Below are 19,860 nucleotides of genomic sequence, written 5' to 3' on the forward strand. Positions count from 1 at the left end.
AAGTGTCAATTTGGAGGGCGAGAGATTTGTCATTGTCATACGACGTCACCCAAAGCTACCACAATAGGTGCGACATTGCCAGGGGATTATCTTAAGCTGGTGATAATCTATACACAGTATAATAATACACATAACTGTATACAAGATTTACATGTGTTTACGTGAAAGATTGCTTCAAAACCGACACGAAGAATGTGTGTTTCCTAAATTCAGTCGAAAAATACATAACTTCGAGGCAATGAATTTGAAAATACAATTATTCCAATGCAATGCACAAATTGTGTCGCATTTCGGTATGGCAGTTTTAAAAAATTTTTTTTTTTTTGTAAACTGCAGACCTGTTAAAAAGACATGATGCATTGTGCGTTAGTGATTTAAGACACTCGTGCCTTAAATTGTAACCACACAGTCGGGAAGTTGTCACGGCTCTTTTGTCAGAAACAGTGAGATTACTGTATTATTACGCAGTCCCTATCTGGAACTGTTATTATTAGCACACAAATTAATAACAAACGCAGTTTCCTATTAAAGGTGTGTCTATGATTTGCATATGTCCTGTGCGCCGCGGAATTCAGTCATGGTTTCCGTGACTTGCCTTTACTGTGAGAACACACCTGCGGCAAATGACGAGGCTACGCTGCGGTACTTACGCATTGTACTGTAGCAACAAAAAACATAATTTATCTTTATTAGTTAACTATCGAAAAATAATATATTTTATTAAGAAAGGTTTGTATTCCTTGTATCACTGTCCCTCAACACTGTGGGACGGTGCTTGTATGTATGCGATTTCGAGAGAAGATTTGTCAAAGTCTTACAATCACAGATTGCATCTAGTCTATATATATACTAGTATATATGCATATACATGGTGTGTTTTCATAACGTCGTGTCCGACGGGTGGACCACTATATAACCGGGAAACCACTAAGGGGGTGTCGGTTATGAATATAATCTAACTACATCTGAGCATTTACTTCGGAACTTTTTCTCCTGTTTAATTTTGCATTGATAATACATTTTACTTTTCATTGCGGACTCTGTTTTTTTAAACTTTGGCCACTCCAATAACTTCAAGTGTCCCCAGAACCAACAAAATGAATGAAATATAACTCTTAAAACAGGGTGTGCAGTTTTTAGCTCTGGGGCATCCTAGTTTAGACAAATATTAGTAAACCATTTACAGTGTTCTAGTACACCCGTGATAAATAGGTTGTGTGTTAAATAGTCCGTAATATATGGTGGTTAAGTAGCGATCACATTCCTTTATCATTGGTGGATTTCCAAAGACATGTTACACATACATGATTTATTTGATGTAATGGCATGATTTAATACCGAATCTGAAACCGGACATCATTTACTCGGAATTGTACTGATAACTTCGTGTTGCGGTGTATCATATTTCGACCCGGTCCAGTTGCCGAGAGGCACGACGCACCCGCGGCGATTGCAAACGTTCGTAAGGTTTCATACATCATTTTTAAAACCGGTAGTACAGTGTTCAAGGTTTGTAACTATAGTTATTTCTATTTCTATTTTTTTTGCGAACCAGAATATGAACTAGAATTGTACTCCCACCTCTTACCGTGTCCCTCGGGGCACGATGAACGGTTGGACCATGACGGATGTATAAGCCCAGCGCCTAATGGGTATGAAGATCGTTTTTTTTAATAATTTAAGGTCAAAGGGTCCCATTTTGACAAGTTATAGGGTCAACAGATCCTCTTTTTGGCTGTCCAATACAATCACCCACTGAGATGCTGTATTTCTATAATGTCCAGAAAACCTGGACTATCAGAGGCTGCAACTTGAATTTGGTTCATTGTTGTTTATTTCTTCAAGTGTATGTCAACTTGAAGGCAGAATTTTTGACAAATGCAACTAATTGCAAAATGATATTCCCTAGGGATGAATTTTCTGGGGACCCGATACGATACTTGTTCGGATTATTGTTATGTGCAGTGTCTTTCTCTCTGAGTACATTTTCGTCTATAAGTTTTATGTTGCGTCACGAATAACCGCGTATTCATTGTTGTGAAAAGTTACATGTTTCCAACACTAACAACACATAATTAAATTTCACAATAGTAATATTTATAACTATAACGTTATCTTTATTTATCGACATACATGAACCGATGTTACTATTCCGATGTGATAGGTGCAGTTTATTTTTTCTGGTAGAAGGGAATTTGTTTCTTGACTCGATTTCAGTTGAATGCTTTATGTGACAAACTCTACCGGGGTTGGCAGTTGCAATAACAAACGTACTACAGTCGAAGCCATGCATGGATACCTTGTTACTATCGCTTATAACGACTATAACATATCTCTAATCTCCGTGAGTTCCCACGAATATACTAGTATCACCCCAACAACAGCGTACCTTGCACGTATGCACCACTGACACGGCTCCGGTATATACGACCAAAGGCACGGGTAGCTTGACTAACGTGTTTTTATCACCACAAAAATAAGAGCCAAAAAGCAAACCCGATGGTATTTGCTGTTTCCTGTGCCGCGACATGATTTCAAACTATTATTCGTTTTATTCCCGGAGACACAAAATTAATGTTCAGGTAGTCGCTGCCGGCGTAAATACAGCCACGACGGTCAGAGTTGTGTTGGCATGACTCTTAAAATGAAATGCGGATATTGACTATGGAATGGCCAGAGTCAGGGCCGGAGTATACCTTGGTATGGCTAGAAAGTTACCCATTTGTACACCAGGTGTATTCTTTCTACCAGCGGAACAGGTACGATACGTTTGTGAAGGTTCCAAGCTTCTGTAAAGTCAAAAGTGCGTGGGATTTCTTACACAAGTGTCACGTCTACTGGCGCCTTCGGCAGCGGGCGCCAAAAGTGCGTTTATGACAGGTAGTTGAAGTATCCAGAAAGTTATTTTAACACCGGATATGTCTTGGATGGAAAATATGCTAAGGGTAACAGATTTGTTATATATCACTAAAAACAAAATCGTGCAATCATGGTTTTAATGATGCCAAACAATGACAGAGCTGAATGCTTAGCTCTCTGGTTATCGTGTGAAAATGTTTCCATTTCAAACTCGTTAACCCTGGACAGTGTGTTAATATATTGTCTACGGCTTTATTTTTTTTAAAGTATTTGTGGGTACGATGAGTTCCAGTCGTATACTACTACCGCCGGCAGTCGTCGTGTATAGGGCTGTAAATACAGGAAGGGCGTGGTTTCAATAATAAAGGTCATTCGAAGTCAAGCAGTGGACTACGCACCTCAGTGTGAAAAGTGATTCATCAAAAGGCTTCCGTCCGTCCCATTGACGGTATTTATTCTTTTGGCCGTTGAAGTTTACTCTGCAACGTAAACGAGGAGACTATTATGCCCCTTCCCCTGTTTTACAAATTTACATACTCATTTTGTCACGGTCGTCACGTCTAGGCGTTTTGCCCGCGCGACACGGATAGAGCGCCCGCCATAGTCTGGTTCCGGTTGCACTTGATTTTTTATAACGGCGAAACAATACGCATTTTTTCTCCGAATTATGAATCAGTTTACATCGATAGCAACCAGATTATAGTGAACCGAAAATGAGGAAAAAAAATAATATCTGCGCCATAAAATACAGAGCTTCACTGGCATTTTGTAAAGAAGTCGATGAGTTAGTAATTTTAATGTTTTCTTATTTAATTAGTTTAGAATACATTTATTGTTTTCTCTTGCGGTCAGGTAGTCAATGAGTCTCAAGAGGAGAGTTAAAAAACACGATGTACCGTGTCCATTTCCACCTCGTGTCGTCAAGTTGGTGGCTCTCCTATGTAATGCATACCCGAGTCCTTTGCCGTCGAGGTCATATTTCAACAGGTATGAGCAGTTGGCTTTAGCCTCTTCTGGCGAATTTGATATGTTTTAGAATATTGTGGAGAATGGGAAATGGCAAAATATCGCGGGAAAACCGCAGATGGGCCGCTTTTTGACGTTAATGTGTCGGATAAACGATTACATGATTGGAAAATATTGAAAACACACTTTCGATGTTGGGGCAAACCTGTGCATAGACGCGAGAAAAAATATATACATGTATATATAGACGTGATCGTTTACATGTTGGAATACGTGTACAGAAATTCCCCGAAAAAAATTCTTTTTATGACAACGCACCTACGGCGCGAGGCTGGTAGGGTAGGTGAGTTTTTAACTTCGTTGATTGGCCAGCGGTCATATACACTGGAAAGCCAAATTTGACCCGCTTTCAGAGTGTACGAGGACAAACAGGGCCTTTATCCTGTCGGAGAATAGCATTATAATGCTGGCATTATGCTAGTACATGCAAAGCAAGCAGTTGTACTTTTGTGTCAACCCCATTCTCACAAATGGTATGTTTTCAATAGACTCGATCGAGCCCCCCCCCCATCTTTATACATTTGATAAAAGGCACGAACAGTCACGTAAATCTTGGGTGTCTTAATAAGCGAATATACAATTACATACACTGCGTTCAATGAAATAGTCAAACAATAATAAATCTGATGGTCGAAGATAAAGTTGCTCCTGCAAGACATTGTGCAGATAAAAAACTTTATTCCCGGAGCCGTCCGCCAGTATTTTCTGAAGTTTCAGAATGGTCTTTTATTGACAGCTATTCGTCACTGGAAAGGGGAGGAGCTAACATATCGAGATATCAATGCGCAAAACTTTCTTAACTTTTCTCGATATTTGGAACTCATGTAGTGTTCTACAAACGTTATATTATATTCGTATGTAATGGATCTATCAGGACTTCGTCATCTGATTCGCGAAAAGTGACTCTTTGGGGTTATTTAGACGATAAGTAGTGCGCGCGCGTAGGGTTATTGAAGTCATTGACCATTGCGCAGGAAGTTGTTCGGTTTCAGCTGAGTAGCTAATGTTCTACCGTTTTGGAAATGTAATGTCGGCAGAATGGGGAGAAATCGTGTCGATTTCTTCAGTTTTTCAGCACATTCCGAGGATATTTCGTATTTGTGCCTTCTTGGAAACATATAGGAAAGTGGTGAGTGTCACTTGTTGAGTTATTCTTTAGAAATTTACAGTTTCAGGAGGTATAAAAATTGAAAACATTTTCGGTCGCAGGACCGTGTTGACTGTTGTACAAACTCCATACTGACGAAAAGAATGCACTTTGGATGTCGCTTGATTTGTACCAGTTCTGTTGATTTTCCCCCCTTTGTTCAGAGAGTTTTAAATGTTCACGATAAGTGAGAATCATTGCAGATCGAGTGACATTGTGGTTACAATGAATTAAGTTAGAATTGCTTCATGCTAGCGTTATGCGGTTGGGTTTGCAACGCGTGACCAGTGCAGTGCTGTACAGTTTAGCCACTGGTTTCAACGCCGATCGTGGCCCTCAGTGTCGTGTGGTGTGTGTGAGTGTGAATACTCTGCTTCAAAGCAAAGAAACTTCATATAAATTGACAAGTCATTGAAATTCGAAGCACATCTATAAGAATAGCATACTATCTAACAAGTATAACTTTGATTGCCGTAAAACGGATCAAATAAGTATTGATTTCATGTCATAAAGAAAACTCAAATCGCAAATCGCGATGTTGATAATAATATTTCCACAAAACTGGTTTGCTCTGTAAGGCGAGGAGATCTCAATATCAATCAGTCTCCGTATGGATTTCTTTCTTTTCACCTGCACGGTCTGTGCAAATACTAGTTGTAGCAAGGTATCCAGTGCCTCAATTTGAAGTGTATATCCATATTTTACTGTGATAATTTCCGGCATTGAGGTCTGGAGAGGACCATTTTTTAGTGAGTAATTATTGCGTAGGACCCGGACGTAGGATAACAATAAATTTGATTTTTTGGATTATTTGAAGTGAATGTTTTTTTTTCTGATTTCACTGCTTGGGGCTAAAATTTATATTTTAAAAATAGAATTTATTGCGCTGTCAGCAATTTAGTTACTGTTGTGGAAATATTCAATTACTGAAAATAGGTGTAATCCATGAGATCACTGGCGCCATGTCTAATTCTAAATTATCCATTTCAAACACAGTTTACTTATTGCATGCTCCTAACATAAATTGAAAGTGTGTGTAAAATTCTTTATTATTCTCAGTTCATCGTTAGTTTGTTTAAGCGAAAAATTGGCATTACTTTGACCAAAACCATTAGACGCTGTTTTGAGTGGAAGCCATCTTGACCAAAATTATGTTGAACCAATAGGAACAATGCTATCAGCTTGATAGCTTTAGAAATGTAAACTGGTTACTTCCATTTTTAACATAGATGTGTAATGCAATTGTGTGGGGTGTGTTACTTTTAGATGTATTGATTCTCTGAAGTACTTATGCTTACGAATTAAACTATCTACCAAGTCATTGTTATTTTCTTGCCATATTATTCATGTACCGTACTAGTACTCAAATGTCTTTCAGAGATTTCTCTTTGTACTGCTACTAATTCCAGATATTATTTGCCATTTTGATGCGTCACTTTGGCACACAGAAATTAGATAATCTTATCTTTGATGTTTTGTTGCAGGGTTCAAATTTTTAAAAATGTCTTAGATTGATTAAAATAATGAAGTAAATAACTGAGCAATGCAGGACATTTAATTGTTTTTTTTTATTCAGTCAAAAACACTTATTTTATTCAAATGAGTACTACTAATAGAGCAAATGTGGTACTCTTGCGTGAATGTTGGAACATATGTACAGAGGTCTGAGTAGTTAGGGCACATTTTTTTTGGGTTCAGAAGGTGTAATTGTCTGTGAATTTCTGTTACCTTTTTGTAAAGGAGTGAATGGTTGTCCACTTCGCTCCTGAGTGGACCCCCCTTTGCTGTATGTTCTATGCTGTCAAAGATATAATTTTGAAACATGAATTTCATAAGTCAAACTTTGAAAATTTGTGGCAATTGAATAACAATTTCACTGGTTAATATAATAAATTAGGGAGACTCAATGACCTTTCTGTGGTGAATTATAAGGCAGGGAGTTTCGGTGACCTTCGTTAAAATTTGTTTTTTATGAAGCTATCAAATTGCAAGAAAATTGTTTACTCATCTGTTGTAAAGCTTGATTATTTGTTGAGTTTTATTTTTCTATATTTTGCTGATTGCTAAGTGTACAAAAATAAAACCCATTGCAGTGATATTATTCCTTCTGTAGTACTGTAAAATAAAAATACTTTATTTTAGCTGGAATTAATTTTCGCTGAAAAGACTTTTTGGGTGTTTTGTATGGAATTTATTTTCACTAATTTTTGACAAGTTGAATGTAAAATATAGAAAAAAAGGTATATTCAATGGATTTTATTTTCACTGAATAGCGAAAATTACTTCCAAGCGAAAATAAAGTATTTTACAGTATTCATTTAATCCTGTTTAGTTAAACTATAGTTGAGAAATGAAAGTCTTGAACGGTAATATGTTCAGCCCTTTGCATTATATTTATTCTCTGGGTGGTTTGTTGTATGGGGATGTACATGTAGAGCTGAAGTGTGTACAATGCTTACTTTAATTAGAACAAATTTACTCCCATCTTTTTCTTCTCCTTAGAGTATTAAAAGTATCATTTTATCAGCAAATACTAGCATGGGAAATAACTTGATCCATGTACATTTAAAAGTCTTGTAATTTCATGTATAGTTTGGAGGTGTTTGGGTCAAAATAAGAAGGTGTCTATTCACCACTGCTGGTTACAATACCGATTCTAGTGTCAGTTACAGCTCAAACAAGCCTGGGTGGCCTCTGTACTTTCACTCATAACTCAGTCTTTTTATTTCTGTGCGTGCAACAAGCATGTTTAGTTGTTATCAGCTGTTGATATTTCATCAAAAATGCCAAAATATGGATTTTTATACAAGTTTATTTGATGGTTGTAACTAAAAAAAATGGCTTCCATGAGTACTATGACCTGTGTTTTGAAATGGCTGAGAGGGTGTGTTTTTGTTAGTATACCCCATTTTTCAAGGTGATTTCTGTTATTACTGCAAGTAAAGAATTCCTGTATAAGGTGAATAAATTGTTGTTACATCCTGTATAGAAGTGGATGGGTTTCCACTTCACTCCAAAGTGACCTGCCTTGTGCTGCCCACCCATTGCTATATGTTCTATGCTAATCGTAACCACAATGTACCTTTGTAATAATAAACCAAAGCAAACTGAATTTTAACTCTGGCCTTTATTTAAACAGCAAACTGCACTTTGCTTTTTTTGCTTGCTTTTTGAGTTGTTGTGTTTTGGGTTACAATTGAAATTCAGTCTTGCCCTCCGTAATATGTCTACTGTACATGCATTGCGACTACTTCTACTTGGCATGAGACAAATTTGGAAAGTTTGGAAAAGCAATACAATTTTCACTAGGGTTCACTGAGTGAGAGAAATTTTTGTTCTCTTAAATCACATGCTTTTTTAGCAAGTGAAAATTTGATGGTGTAATAATAAATTGTCAGTAAGCTTGTTCTTCACATAGATGTACACAATCATCAGTTGTTAGAGTATAGTAAATTGCTGACTGTGAGTTAACTTTGATGAGCAGCTTCATTTTCTTCATTAATGCATTATCATTCTACTTGTGAGTGCCTACTGTTATCAGCTCAATCCTTATAAAAATAAACATCTTTATTTTTAAAACCCAAATATCTCTCCATCAATGCATTCCTAGCCTAACAGTGTGACATTTATCAAATGTAGAAATATTTTTAGAGATTCCCTTTTTCTGCAGGCATGGAAACTGAACTATTTTCAGCCCTTCAGTATGCAAATTATGTATGACCTCTATAACTTTATTAATTTTCTTATTTTTTTCTTTTTTCAGGATTAAACCCTGTTACATGATGGCTTCTGCACGGCAAAGTCGGAATTGGATGGTGATATTCTATGCTTGTCTGTGGCTTGCATGTGTCACCCCAGCGCAGACATATTTTGACACCACTTTGTTCCGATTCACTAAAGATATTTATAATGCTACAATATCTGAGAACTCTCCAATTAAAACGTACATCAAACCCCAGGAAAAAATGGGAATTTATGTAGCAGATCCTTCCATAGGTATAACTTTCAGTATTATCGAAGGAGATGATAAACTCTTCAAAGCTGTGGGAAACCTAGTTGGAGATTTTTATTTTTTGAGGATAAGAACTGCACCATGTAGAAACAGTCGGGAGAGTAACTGCCGTAGTACTGTACTTAATCGGGAAGTTCAAGAAAGGTACGAGTTGACAGTTGATGCAACTGTACGGAATAAAAAAGGACCAAATTTGCAAGCAAGGACACAAGTTATAATTAATGTGGAGGATATTAATGATCTAAGACCACTATTTGAACAGTCTCGCTATACTGTTAGTGTGGCCGAAGATACATCAGTGAGGTCAAGTATTGCAAGGGTATTTGCTACGGATGCTGATATTGGCACAAATGGGGATGTGTACTACAGTTTTCAGCAGTCCACACATACTTTTGCCATTCATCCCACCAGTGGTGTTGTGACACTGACAAGGCCAGTGAGTTATCTACAAGAGGAAGAGTATAAATTAACAGTCATGGCACAGGATAGGTCATTAACAACCTTACCAGGACATACCTCCTACAGTACAGCATCGATGACTGTACAAGTAGTACAGGTAAACCAGTACTCGCCTGAAATAATTGAAGTTCATCACGCGTTGATGTTTGATCCAGGAACAAACGGAGGTGTGTATGCAATTATTAGTGTTACCGATAAAGACTATGGGCTGAATGGTGAGATTGATTTTGTCCAGATTATTTCCGGAGATCCTGGAAATCAATTTGTTGTGGAACGTAAACCTAGTACACAAGCTAGTGAGTATACTGTCAAACTTAAGAATTCACTTGAGCATAATGCAATCCCTGGATTTAACCTCACCCTGATGGCTGCAGATCGTGGCTCACCTGCAAAGACTTCTGTGACAACTATTGAAGTAAGAATTAATAGAAAAGGCCAAGCACCAGTATTCACACAGACAGTTTACATTGTAGAGGTGAGTGAAGTGGCTCCTATGAATACCCCAGTTGCTGGTATCTTTGCAACGAGTAAAGATGCCCCACATGGCTCTATTATTACTTATGAAATAATTAGTGGGAACAGTGAAAATGATTTTGAGATCAATCCCGAAACTGGGTTTCTCTTCATTGCCAAAGAACTTGACCGTGAACGTAAATCTGCCTACAATCTGACTGTCTCTGCACTGGATAGTGGAAGATCAAGGTCAAGTAAACCTAGTACTGCCAATGTAGTGATTGCAGTGAAAGATGCCAACGATAATAGTCCTGTTTTCAGCCAGTCTGAGTATGTTGCAACAGTAGAGGAAAATTTGCCGCAGGATACTTCTGTGCTGACTGTCTATGCAACTGATGCTGACAAGGCAGAAAACGGATATATTTCTTATTCTATTGCCAATCTGAACACTGTGCCTTTTAAAATTGATCATTTCACGGGTGTAATTACCACCACTGAATTGTTAGATTATGAATCAATGAGGAAAACATACAACTTGAGAGTCAGAGCATCTGATTGGGGATCACCATACCGCAGAGAAGCTGAAGTCTCGGTCAACATCAAATTGCTGAATAGCAACGATAATAAGCCCATCTTTGAAAAAGTTGATTGTATTGGTGTTATTCTTCGTGATGCTAAAATTGATCAGCCCGTAACTGTTGTGTCAGCACTCGACTTTGATGACGGAAATATCATCAGTTATGAAATTGTATCAGGAAATGAAAACAATTTATTTGATTTGAAAAAACAAACTGGTGACTTGTTTCTTTCTCGGATTATTGAAAATTCTGACCCACTTTTCTACAGCCTGAAGATCACCGCTAAGGATGGAATGAACTACGCCGATTCCCTTTTCATGAACATAACAATAATGAATAACAGAAATACCAATATCAATGCTAAAAGAAAGAATATACAGATGCAATGTCGACCTACGCATGTTGCAGAACAGCTCAGTGCATTATTGGCTAAAGCAGTTGAAGATAATAAAAATATTGACCATTTTGTTAAATACAGTGACAAGTTCAATACCAATAAGTATTCACCTTTGTTTGATTCAAATATTCCCAATGCTGTTGATGTGAGTGAAGATCTTCCTGTAGGTAGCAGTATTCTTGATGTAATGGCCTCAGACTCTGATCATGGGTTTAGTGGTGAATTGGTGTATGTGATTGCAGACGGTAATGTTGATAGCTGTTTCAAAATTGACACTTTTACTGGTGTAATGTCTCTCCAAGCTTCACTGGATAGGGAGAGAGCACGTGCTTATGATCTCACCATCTCTGTTGCTGATCTTGGAACACCTAGTCACACCGATAAAAGAACTATTAGGATCAATGTTTTGGACGCAAACGATAATAAACCGATATTTTATCGTGAACAATATGAAGCAACCCTCACTGAAGATGTTGCAGTTGGTACTACCGTCCTGCAGGTGCAAGCATCAGATCGTGATCAAGGAACCAATGGGGAAGTTCGGTTTTCCATCATAAGCGACACTGAAAGCTTCACTATTGATGCAGTTTCTGGACAACTCACTGTCGCTAGACCATTAGACCGTGAGGTGACTGATATTCATGTTTTGAAAGTTCAAGCTAAAGATCTTGCAGATGATATACCACTTAGTAGTATTACTACCGTTACTGTCACTTTATTGGACCTGAATGATAACGCACCTCGGTTTATTCCGGAAACATACAGAGTAAAGATACGTGAAGATGTGCCTGCAGGCACCGTATTAACTACTATTGAAGCTAAGGATCCTGATGAAGGTGACGGAGGTATTGTTAAGTATTCTATTATCAGTGGCGACGAGGGAAAGTTTGAGATTGATGAGGAGACTGGAGTGGTAAGACTGATAGCATCATTAGACTACGAACAACAGCAGGTGTATGATATTGTGGCGCGAGCAAAAGACCGCGGCAGACCAAGAATGGCGTCAACCTGTAAAATTGCTGTGGAAGTTATCGACATTAATGAAAACATTCATTCACCGTTGTTTGATGATTATGTGACTAATGGATCAGTGCATGAGAACTCCCCAATAGGGACTGTGGTAATGCAAGTGAAGGCCAAGGATGAGGATTCTGGTAGCGACGGAAAAATTGTATATTCCATCAGAGATGGTAGCGGACTAGGAAGATTCATGATTGATGATACAGGTAAGTGTCTTATCTTTACTTCTAACAACAATTTGTGATCATTAATGGGGTGCAACTATGCAATTCTATCTGAAAGAGAAATTAATTGGGTAAATTGATATTAAAGATTAAGAAAGTAGAGATAAGATATACACTACCCTTCTGAGTGAAGTTCTAATATTGATCTCAATTTAGAACTGAGTTTATTTCTATAAAAACAGTGTGAATGCTATTAAAAGTTTTAATATTGATCTTAATCTCAATCTAGAACTAAGCGTATTGCTATATATAAAACAGTGTGAATACTATTAAAAGTTTTAATATTGATCTTAATCTAGAATTAAGCGTATTGCTACAAAAACAGTGTGAATACTATTCTCACAAAGCCGCATTAATATCTCAGCATCTGTAGGTTCCCCCATCTTGCATATGGTGTGATGTGCTGCATAAGCAGCTGGGTTATTTTTTCATGTGGACTTTGATTAAAGCAGACAGTATAATATAAAAATAATCTTGATCTTGTGTTATTAACTTAATAGATGTGAGGTCATATGCAAATGTGTTATAAACTTCAGACATGAATGACTTGTATTGTTACTGCAATTTCGTCTACAATATGTACAACAAATTGACCTTTGTAATTTATAAATCAGAATACAGATTTTGGCGTATATTAGCCTCTGCACTATGCAACAAATACTGTGGAATACTTTATTTTCGCTGGAATTAATTTTCACTGAAAAGGCTTTTTGGGCGTTTTGTGTGGAATTTATTTTCACTGATTTTTGATGAGTTTAATGTGAAGTATAGGAAAAAAAGTATATTCGCTGGATTTTATTTTCACGGAAACATCCCTTCAGCGAAAATAGCGAAAATAAATTCCAAGCGAAAATAAAGTATTCTACAGTATTTTTTGAGCCATTCCACCATTTTGAAGCTATCGTTATGAATATCGCAGATAAAAACTTGTTGCTGTAACGCCATAGTTTTAACTGTCCTGTCTGACTTGATAGTCTAAGCTTTATAAAGCTTTCAATAGGGCTAGTTTTATTATGTCTGCCCCATATAGCTTTATACCTGCCATTACTGTAACAATACACTGTGGGTGGTTAGCCATGACTTACCATGAATTACTCAAAAAAATCGATAAATTAATGTAATGACAGTTGAATTTGTCCAGCTGGCCCTGTAGCATTGTCCAAAATAGTCAATTATTGTGTTTTGAAACAAAACTGTCAATAGGTTGACATGACTTAATTTTATGACATGACTTAATATTATTATGTTTTGGTAATGATGGTCCATGCCCAAACTTGTAAACTGCCATGACCCAAATTTACTAATATACAATGTAGTACAGAAACTGTCATAAGTTTTGATATTTTGATTGAGTAGAAACTGGTATAAAATGTAATAGGGTAAAGGTCAAATTAAAAAATATTTCATGTTTGTAATTTAGCTTACACTGCAATATTTTGATAACTACAGAAAATATTTATTTGCTTACTTTCTCAATTGTATTTAAATACCCCCACAAACTGCCCGTTTCCGTGAAACATTTTTTTTTCACGAAGGCCAGAAAACATTATTTTTAAAGCCACTTTTTTGGTTTCATATCCCTATTTCAACAGAGGTCAAAATTGAGGCCTGTCCATCTGTCCCAAAAAGGCAGATTTTAAATAAATTTCCTGTCTCTGTGTACAGGTAAATTTAAGATATCTAATTAAATTGCTTACCGGCAGGGTGGGTGATGGATGTTCCAAACAAATTACCTTCAAAAGTTTTAGTGCTATGATGATGCACCAAGAATAATTTTTTTATTTCAATTTATTTCATCATGGACAGATATGTCATCAATTGGCACTGGCCTCTTATTGTCCAACCTTAATTTTTAATTTTAACCCCTGATCTAAGTCAACTCATGTTGGTTGTAACATTCTTCTATGTGGCATCCAGTTTTAGCTTCTAAAGAAGGTAATATACTTCACAAGCTTCATCTGAAATACCTGCATACACTTATCTTAGGAGTTAGGTCACTTTATTACTTTCATTATTACCTCACAATTTGCAAAAGAATTCTGTTTTTGTCATGCACCTATTTTATTGGCATGCTGACCCGTACCAGGCAGTAAAACTACAATACAGCAAACATAAAAACAGCTGACTGTACTCAGTCGATGCCCTAAACCAAGTACACCCCATGGTTCCTTTGTTTTGTCCGGAAATTTTCTTTTTCCTCTTCATTGGTGGATAGCCTTCAGCTATTGATAGAAAATTTCAAGTTGGTATCAGGTGATCCCCCCAGCCTATGTAGCTTCCGAAAATCAAATCAAAGTCCTACTGTTTGTATCTACTATTTCTGATTTCATACTGTTACTCCTATATCATTGGAGCCTGATTAGCTGAGTATGGTGTCCTTTGAATCTTTCACAGCTGCAACAACTGAACACTCTGGCAAATAGTATCACATGGGTTACGTAGAAAAACATGTGACGTCACCACTGAGCTCAAAATCCTACACTTACAGACTCATTCTTGTGCTTCCAATATTGATAGCATGAGAGACCATTCTTTGAGACAGCCGATTTAAGCAGTTTTAGCTGATTAGTACATTTTACAAAAAGTATATGGTAACACGACATCGGGGTAAACTCATTACTCAAATTTAAATTGACAATTGGTTTCTATGATTATCGGTATACTGTTTTGCATCTAAAATTTATTGATTAGTGAAGAGTTGAGGTTTTAGTTAACTCCTTTTGTTAGAAATACTTTTAGAACTAATGTAACAGTTTCAAACTACACATCTGAAACATTTTTATTCCCATATTTTATTATTTGCAAGTTATGCGTGTATAATATTGTCCAGATATGTTGCATGCTACTACTACTCCATGTCTTGTTTCTGTTTGAGTGATGGTGTATGTTGTAGGGTTTCAGTGAACATAAGCCACCCTTGTGAAACAAGGCAACTTGTGCCCTCCACATGGCCTTGGATTTATAAACAATAATTTAAAAATGTTGGCCTGCTAATGGAATTCCTGTGTTTCATATAACTTGGGTACACATGCAGTTCTCTGTGCTGTTGTTTGGGAAGTATCAAATATCACCATATTGCTATTAAAAAATCTATCACTAGTCAAGCGGCATATTTTATGCCAGTCTGGTGTGTACAAGTATAATACTAGCAGTGAAAATGACTACTCGGTTATTGGACTACTGTGAAATACTTTATTTTAGCTGGAATTAATTTTTGCTGAATAGACTTTTTGGGTGTTTTTTACAGAATTTATTTTCACCGATTTTTGACGAGTTGAATGTAAAATATATGAAAACAGGTTTATTCATTGGATTTTATTTTCACTAAATCATTCCTTTAACAAAAATAGCGAAAATTAATTCCAAGCAAAAATGAAGTATTTTACAGTAATCTGGCCATGTTTACTTTAATTCACACCTATGATTTGCTTTTGAAATGTGTTTAAAATTTCTCGTACCATTCAGATTCTTATATATTTACCCAACTTTATTAGTTAGACAGGACCTATTTGTTGGCAAACCTTGAATAATTTGTTTTGAGTAGGAGTTTATTATAGACATGGGGGATTAGAAATAGTTTCATAATTTGACATCTAATAATTTTTTATTACTTACTGGTTCTACTAACACCAGTCATAGATGAAATATTAATATGTTAAAATTAACAGCAACAAGATTGACTAAAAGACATTGTTTTGCTTGACTAGAGTAGCATGTCATGCCAGTGGTAAAGGCCATTTCATCTCTGGATAAGGACTGTAATTGCTAACCAGCCATCAGAGCATATTGAATGCATTCCATAGTCCATGTAATGACACTGAGAGGGAGATCTGCTTCAGTTCATGTTTTATCAGTAACTACTGGGTCATGCCGAATTGACGCCTAATTTATTTGGGAGGCTAGTTAGATTTCAGCTTATTTATTGTGAATTATTCAACTGACAAGCAGTTTGATATTCAATACTTTGCAGTTGGTCACATTTAGAAAAGATCGGGATGAGAAATTCCTCTGTACTGTTGGCAGTCTCTTTGGGGGAATGAAAACCAAGTGAAGTGATCATTTGTTTATGTCTTGAACACCTAATACTATTAGTGGTCATGTCTCGTTTTGTCCTGTGAGATTACCAAGTATCTCTCCACCCACCCTCCACTGCACCATTATCCGATCCACTGTTCATATTAATCATACAGCAATCAACAGGGTTGTTTTTTAATGCTTTGGATGTCCCACAATTCTTCAAGTCAGATACGTGCAGGTATTCCAGAAACTAAAATGTAGAAAGTTTAAATAAACCAAGACTAGTCCGTGTCTACCAATTTTTACATGTACACTAAATGGCAAGTCATTTTAAAAATGGATTAGTACTATTATACAGTGTTGTTTGAAATGGAAATAACCTATGACCTAATCAAGTTATGCATAGTTATGCAGATGTGAATGCCTTATGGGTGGAGCAACCACCAGCCAATGTTACTATTAGTCAATCAAGCTGTTTGTGAGTGGTGTGCTAGATATGTATTAAATGAAACCCAAGACCCTTGAGAGTGTTAGATGATAGAGGAACAATTAATATATTGGTAATATAACCACCTAGATGTAGCTGGCATGATGCCAGAATGAGGATTCAAATTAGATACAGGTTATCAGTCAGGTCAACAGTAATATTTGGATAAATAGTAGTTAGGATTTATTATTTCCTCCCTTACAATGCACAGACTTTCATCTAAAGTATATAGCAAGGATTCTTATGATTTATTTATTTGTGGGAAACAAGATAAACGATGGATTTCAGATAACAAAATATTTTACTATAAAATAGAAGAGATGTTATTGAGAATTGATGAAATTTCACTGACAAACTCACTAGTGCATACTGTTTAATGTCAGCAGAGCAGTGAAAGATGAAATAAAGATGTCTACATGTAGCATTACTGGGTTTTTGACAAATATTGCTTGTTTGACTTCTCCTATGCTTTAAGTTTGCTAGCTTACAGTAGTTGACATTGATTAATGATGTAGTATCTAATGGCAGTCATTCTAGCTCGATTTAAATGACTTCCTGGTGTTTCCAGTGGCAGTTAGCTGGCCATTTTACAGGCAGAAAATAAGTCTCAAACTGCTCAAGTAGGTAGTGCAAATCAGGGTTTGTGCTAGTTTCTCGGCAAGACGAGTCCCACTTGAAAAATTGAAATTTGACCCTGGATAACTTTATTAGAGATTGGACCCCAGCTTGCCTGAAAAACTGGGTCCCTCTTTAATAATTGGAGTCCGGGAAGCAAAATATGGAGTTAACGCGCAATTCCATGCAAATGTATTTCTGAATGTTGTGGTTATTTTTGGCCACCCCTTATTGCTGTGAAAAAGTCAACTGGTCTTTTCTAATTCATGGTTGTGAATTTCATTACTGTCAATAGGAAGGATGTTAAACATTTGAAAAAGTGTGATGTATTGAAAATCTGTTTTATGGTATGTACTGAAGGTGTGTTAACATTGGCCTTCTTCAACAATAACTGTTAAATTTGATGTCGCCAATTTTCATTCATACACATTGTTAACATGCCTACCCGCGGCACCTTTCCGTGATTGTCCAATAGGGTTTATGTCCAGGGTGAGGCTACACATAGCAATTACTAAAGCTGAGTAAAATGTTGCACGATATGTGTGGGTATATCGGAGCTTTTTTTCATTATCGCAGTGCTGTTTGTTTTGGTGTGAAATATTGTGAAACTGCAACTTCATTGTATTTATGCAGTCAGTATTACTGGCTTTCTCTGTGCAAAATCCAAATAGTCAGGCTTGGTATTTTTCTGCCTCAATTAATTTCATGGAGGTGTCAGAAATTTTGGAGAATATCCTCATGTCAATAACTGACAACCTACCATTGTATGTAAATTATAAGTTATACAATGTAGTTGAACCCTGCCTTTGCATAACCACACCCCCTCCCTTCCCCTCAAAAAAGTAAAAGATAAAGAAATTTGCACACTTTTTCTTTCCTCTTCATCAGCAATTTACATAAATCTATCTTTATAATAGCCGACTGCTAAATCACCCAGGGCGGAAGGAGACATAAGATCTTTTAGATTGGTTTCTTGAACTGTTCCCAAATTCCTATATTCCTCGCTTCTTGCCTTGGATTGGATAACTTACTCCCCTTGTGACTCGTTATCAATCAAAGCTTTCAATGTAATTAATTTCCTGCCCCATGTCACTGTTAGCTGGCAAGGTGCTTTTGATTTTCTATCACCCTTGGGAAGTCTCCCTTGTCAGTTACATTCCATATATTTACTATTATGTTGTACTTAAGTTAAGTTGTACACTGAGGCTGCAAAACTCTTCTTAACCCATAATAGTATTTCTCTATTGATAATATTTTCATGTCTCGATGAGATATATTAATGCCTGCAGGAATTTTATTTTTTGTATATCCATATGAATTTCAATCTTTGCATTATAGTGCCGAGCAATTTTTTTGTTACTCTGCATATACCTGTAGTGTGTGTGAAAAAAATTCAAGAATCAGAGAAAATTGAACAAATTTTGTAAAAGTAAACAGTTTATAAAGATTCCCACTTTACAAATATGTGAAATGTCACTTTCAGAACAACGTAAAACATAACATAAAATATGTAATAATTATTTTTTTTGCTATTGAAAGTAGATATCTCGTCCTCATATTTCCACACATTTCATTTTGAGATTAGTGTGGCATCTTATTTCTTAGAAAAACAAACCTACAATGTAACTTACCTACAAGAACAAACAAAACCTCTTAGTATGTGAGTCTATTGTTCACAAATCTAACTTAATTTAGGAGAATCGCGTACATTTATTTTCTGCATTTTCTTTCTCATCCACCATCTCAACATTTCATGGTGTATATATTTGTTATAAAATGCAACTTTGAGAACTTTGCCAAATTTGTTTCTTCATGAATGGTCGCAAATTATCAAATCAATAGATACAAAAATTAATGAGATTATAGTATAGGTGCACGTTACTGGAATTCTGAAATGTATTTTAATTGGTGATTTTATTAATACTACTGTTTTAAGAGAAGACAAATTGGTAGGTTTTGCAATTGAATACAATGACATCATCTTAAACCATCTCACTCAATATTAATCTTGAGGTATAAATAGTGTATGATAAAAAGAAACAACGTTACCCGTCTTTTTGTGCAGCCATGTGTTTGTGTCAACTATTTAACAGAAATGTTGTATTTTTATAGCTGAAACTTAGTCACAATGTCAGGTGTTTGCTGACAGTGACCATGGTGTTTCTTTTTGTTGAATGTTTCCCTTGAAGCCTGAGCTTTCTAAGTTGACAGAAGTGTGTACACCATAATGGAAAGATTGTTAATTTTTAAAATAATGAAGAAATTTTTGAAAAGGGAAATTTATTAAAGCCGAGAAAAGTGCAGATTGGTTGTTATAAAGTGGAACCCCCTTTGGGCTGAGCAAAATATTGTAAAGCTTTTTATGAAAAGCATGTGTCATTTTCAACTAAGTGTTATTGCTAATGTTTTCACTTAGCATACCATCTGAGTTGTCTTTCAGTTCTGAATTGTATTTGAAATTTGATTCCATCATGTTTGTGTAAATGTTTTGGAATATCATATATCCATTTGGGAATCCAGAAATATTAATGGGAGCTGGTTAGGTCACAACCAAGGTCATTTCTAA

At 36.3% G+C, this 19,860-nt stretch overlaps 1 protein-coding gene across 6 annotated transcripts in view; it reads left to right on the plus strand.

Moving 5' to 3' along the window:
* The first annotated feature begins 4,856 nt into the window (after positions 1 to 4,856).
* LOC100313595 (FAT tumor suppressor-like protein) overlaps positions 4,857 to 19,860 on the plus strand; it is a 74,269-nt gene continuing 59,265 nt past the window's right edge. For all 6 annotated transcript variants that reach the window (XM_085497595.1, XM_085497596.1, XM_085497597.1 and 3 more), the window contains exons 1-2: positions 4,857 to 5,014; positions 8,796 to 12,157. In XM_085497595.1, coding sequence (XP_085353721.1) covers positions 8,812 to 12,157 — 3,346 coding nt within the window. In that variant the 5' untranslated portion in view covers positions 4,857 to 5,014; positions 8,796 to 8,811. The remainder of the gene's footprint in view (positions 5,015 to 8,795; positions 12,158 to 19,860) is intronic.

The sequence above is a fragment of the Saccoglossus kowalevskii genome, chromosome 4 (assembly GCF_978046115.1).
Source record: "Saccoglossus kowalevskii chromosome 4, keSacKowa6.1, whole genome shotgun sequence".
Lineage (NCBI taxonomy): Eukaryota > Metazoa > Hemichordata > Enteropneusta > Harrimaniidae > Saccoglossus > Saccoglossus kowalevskii.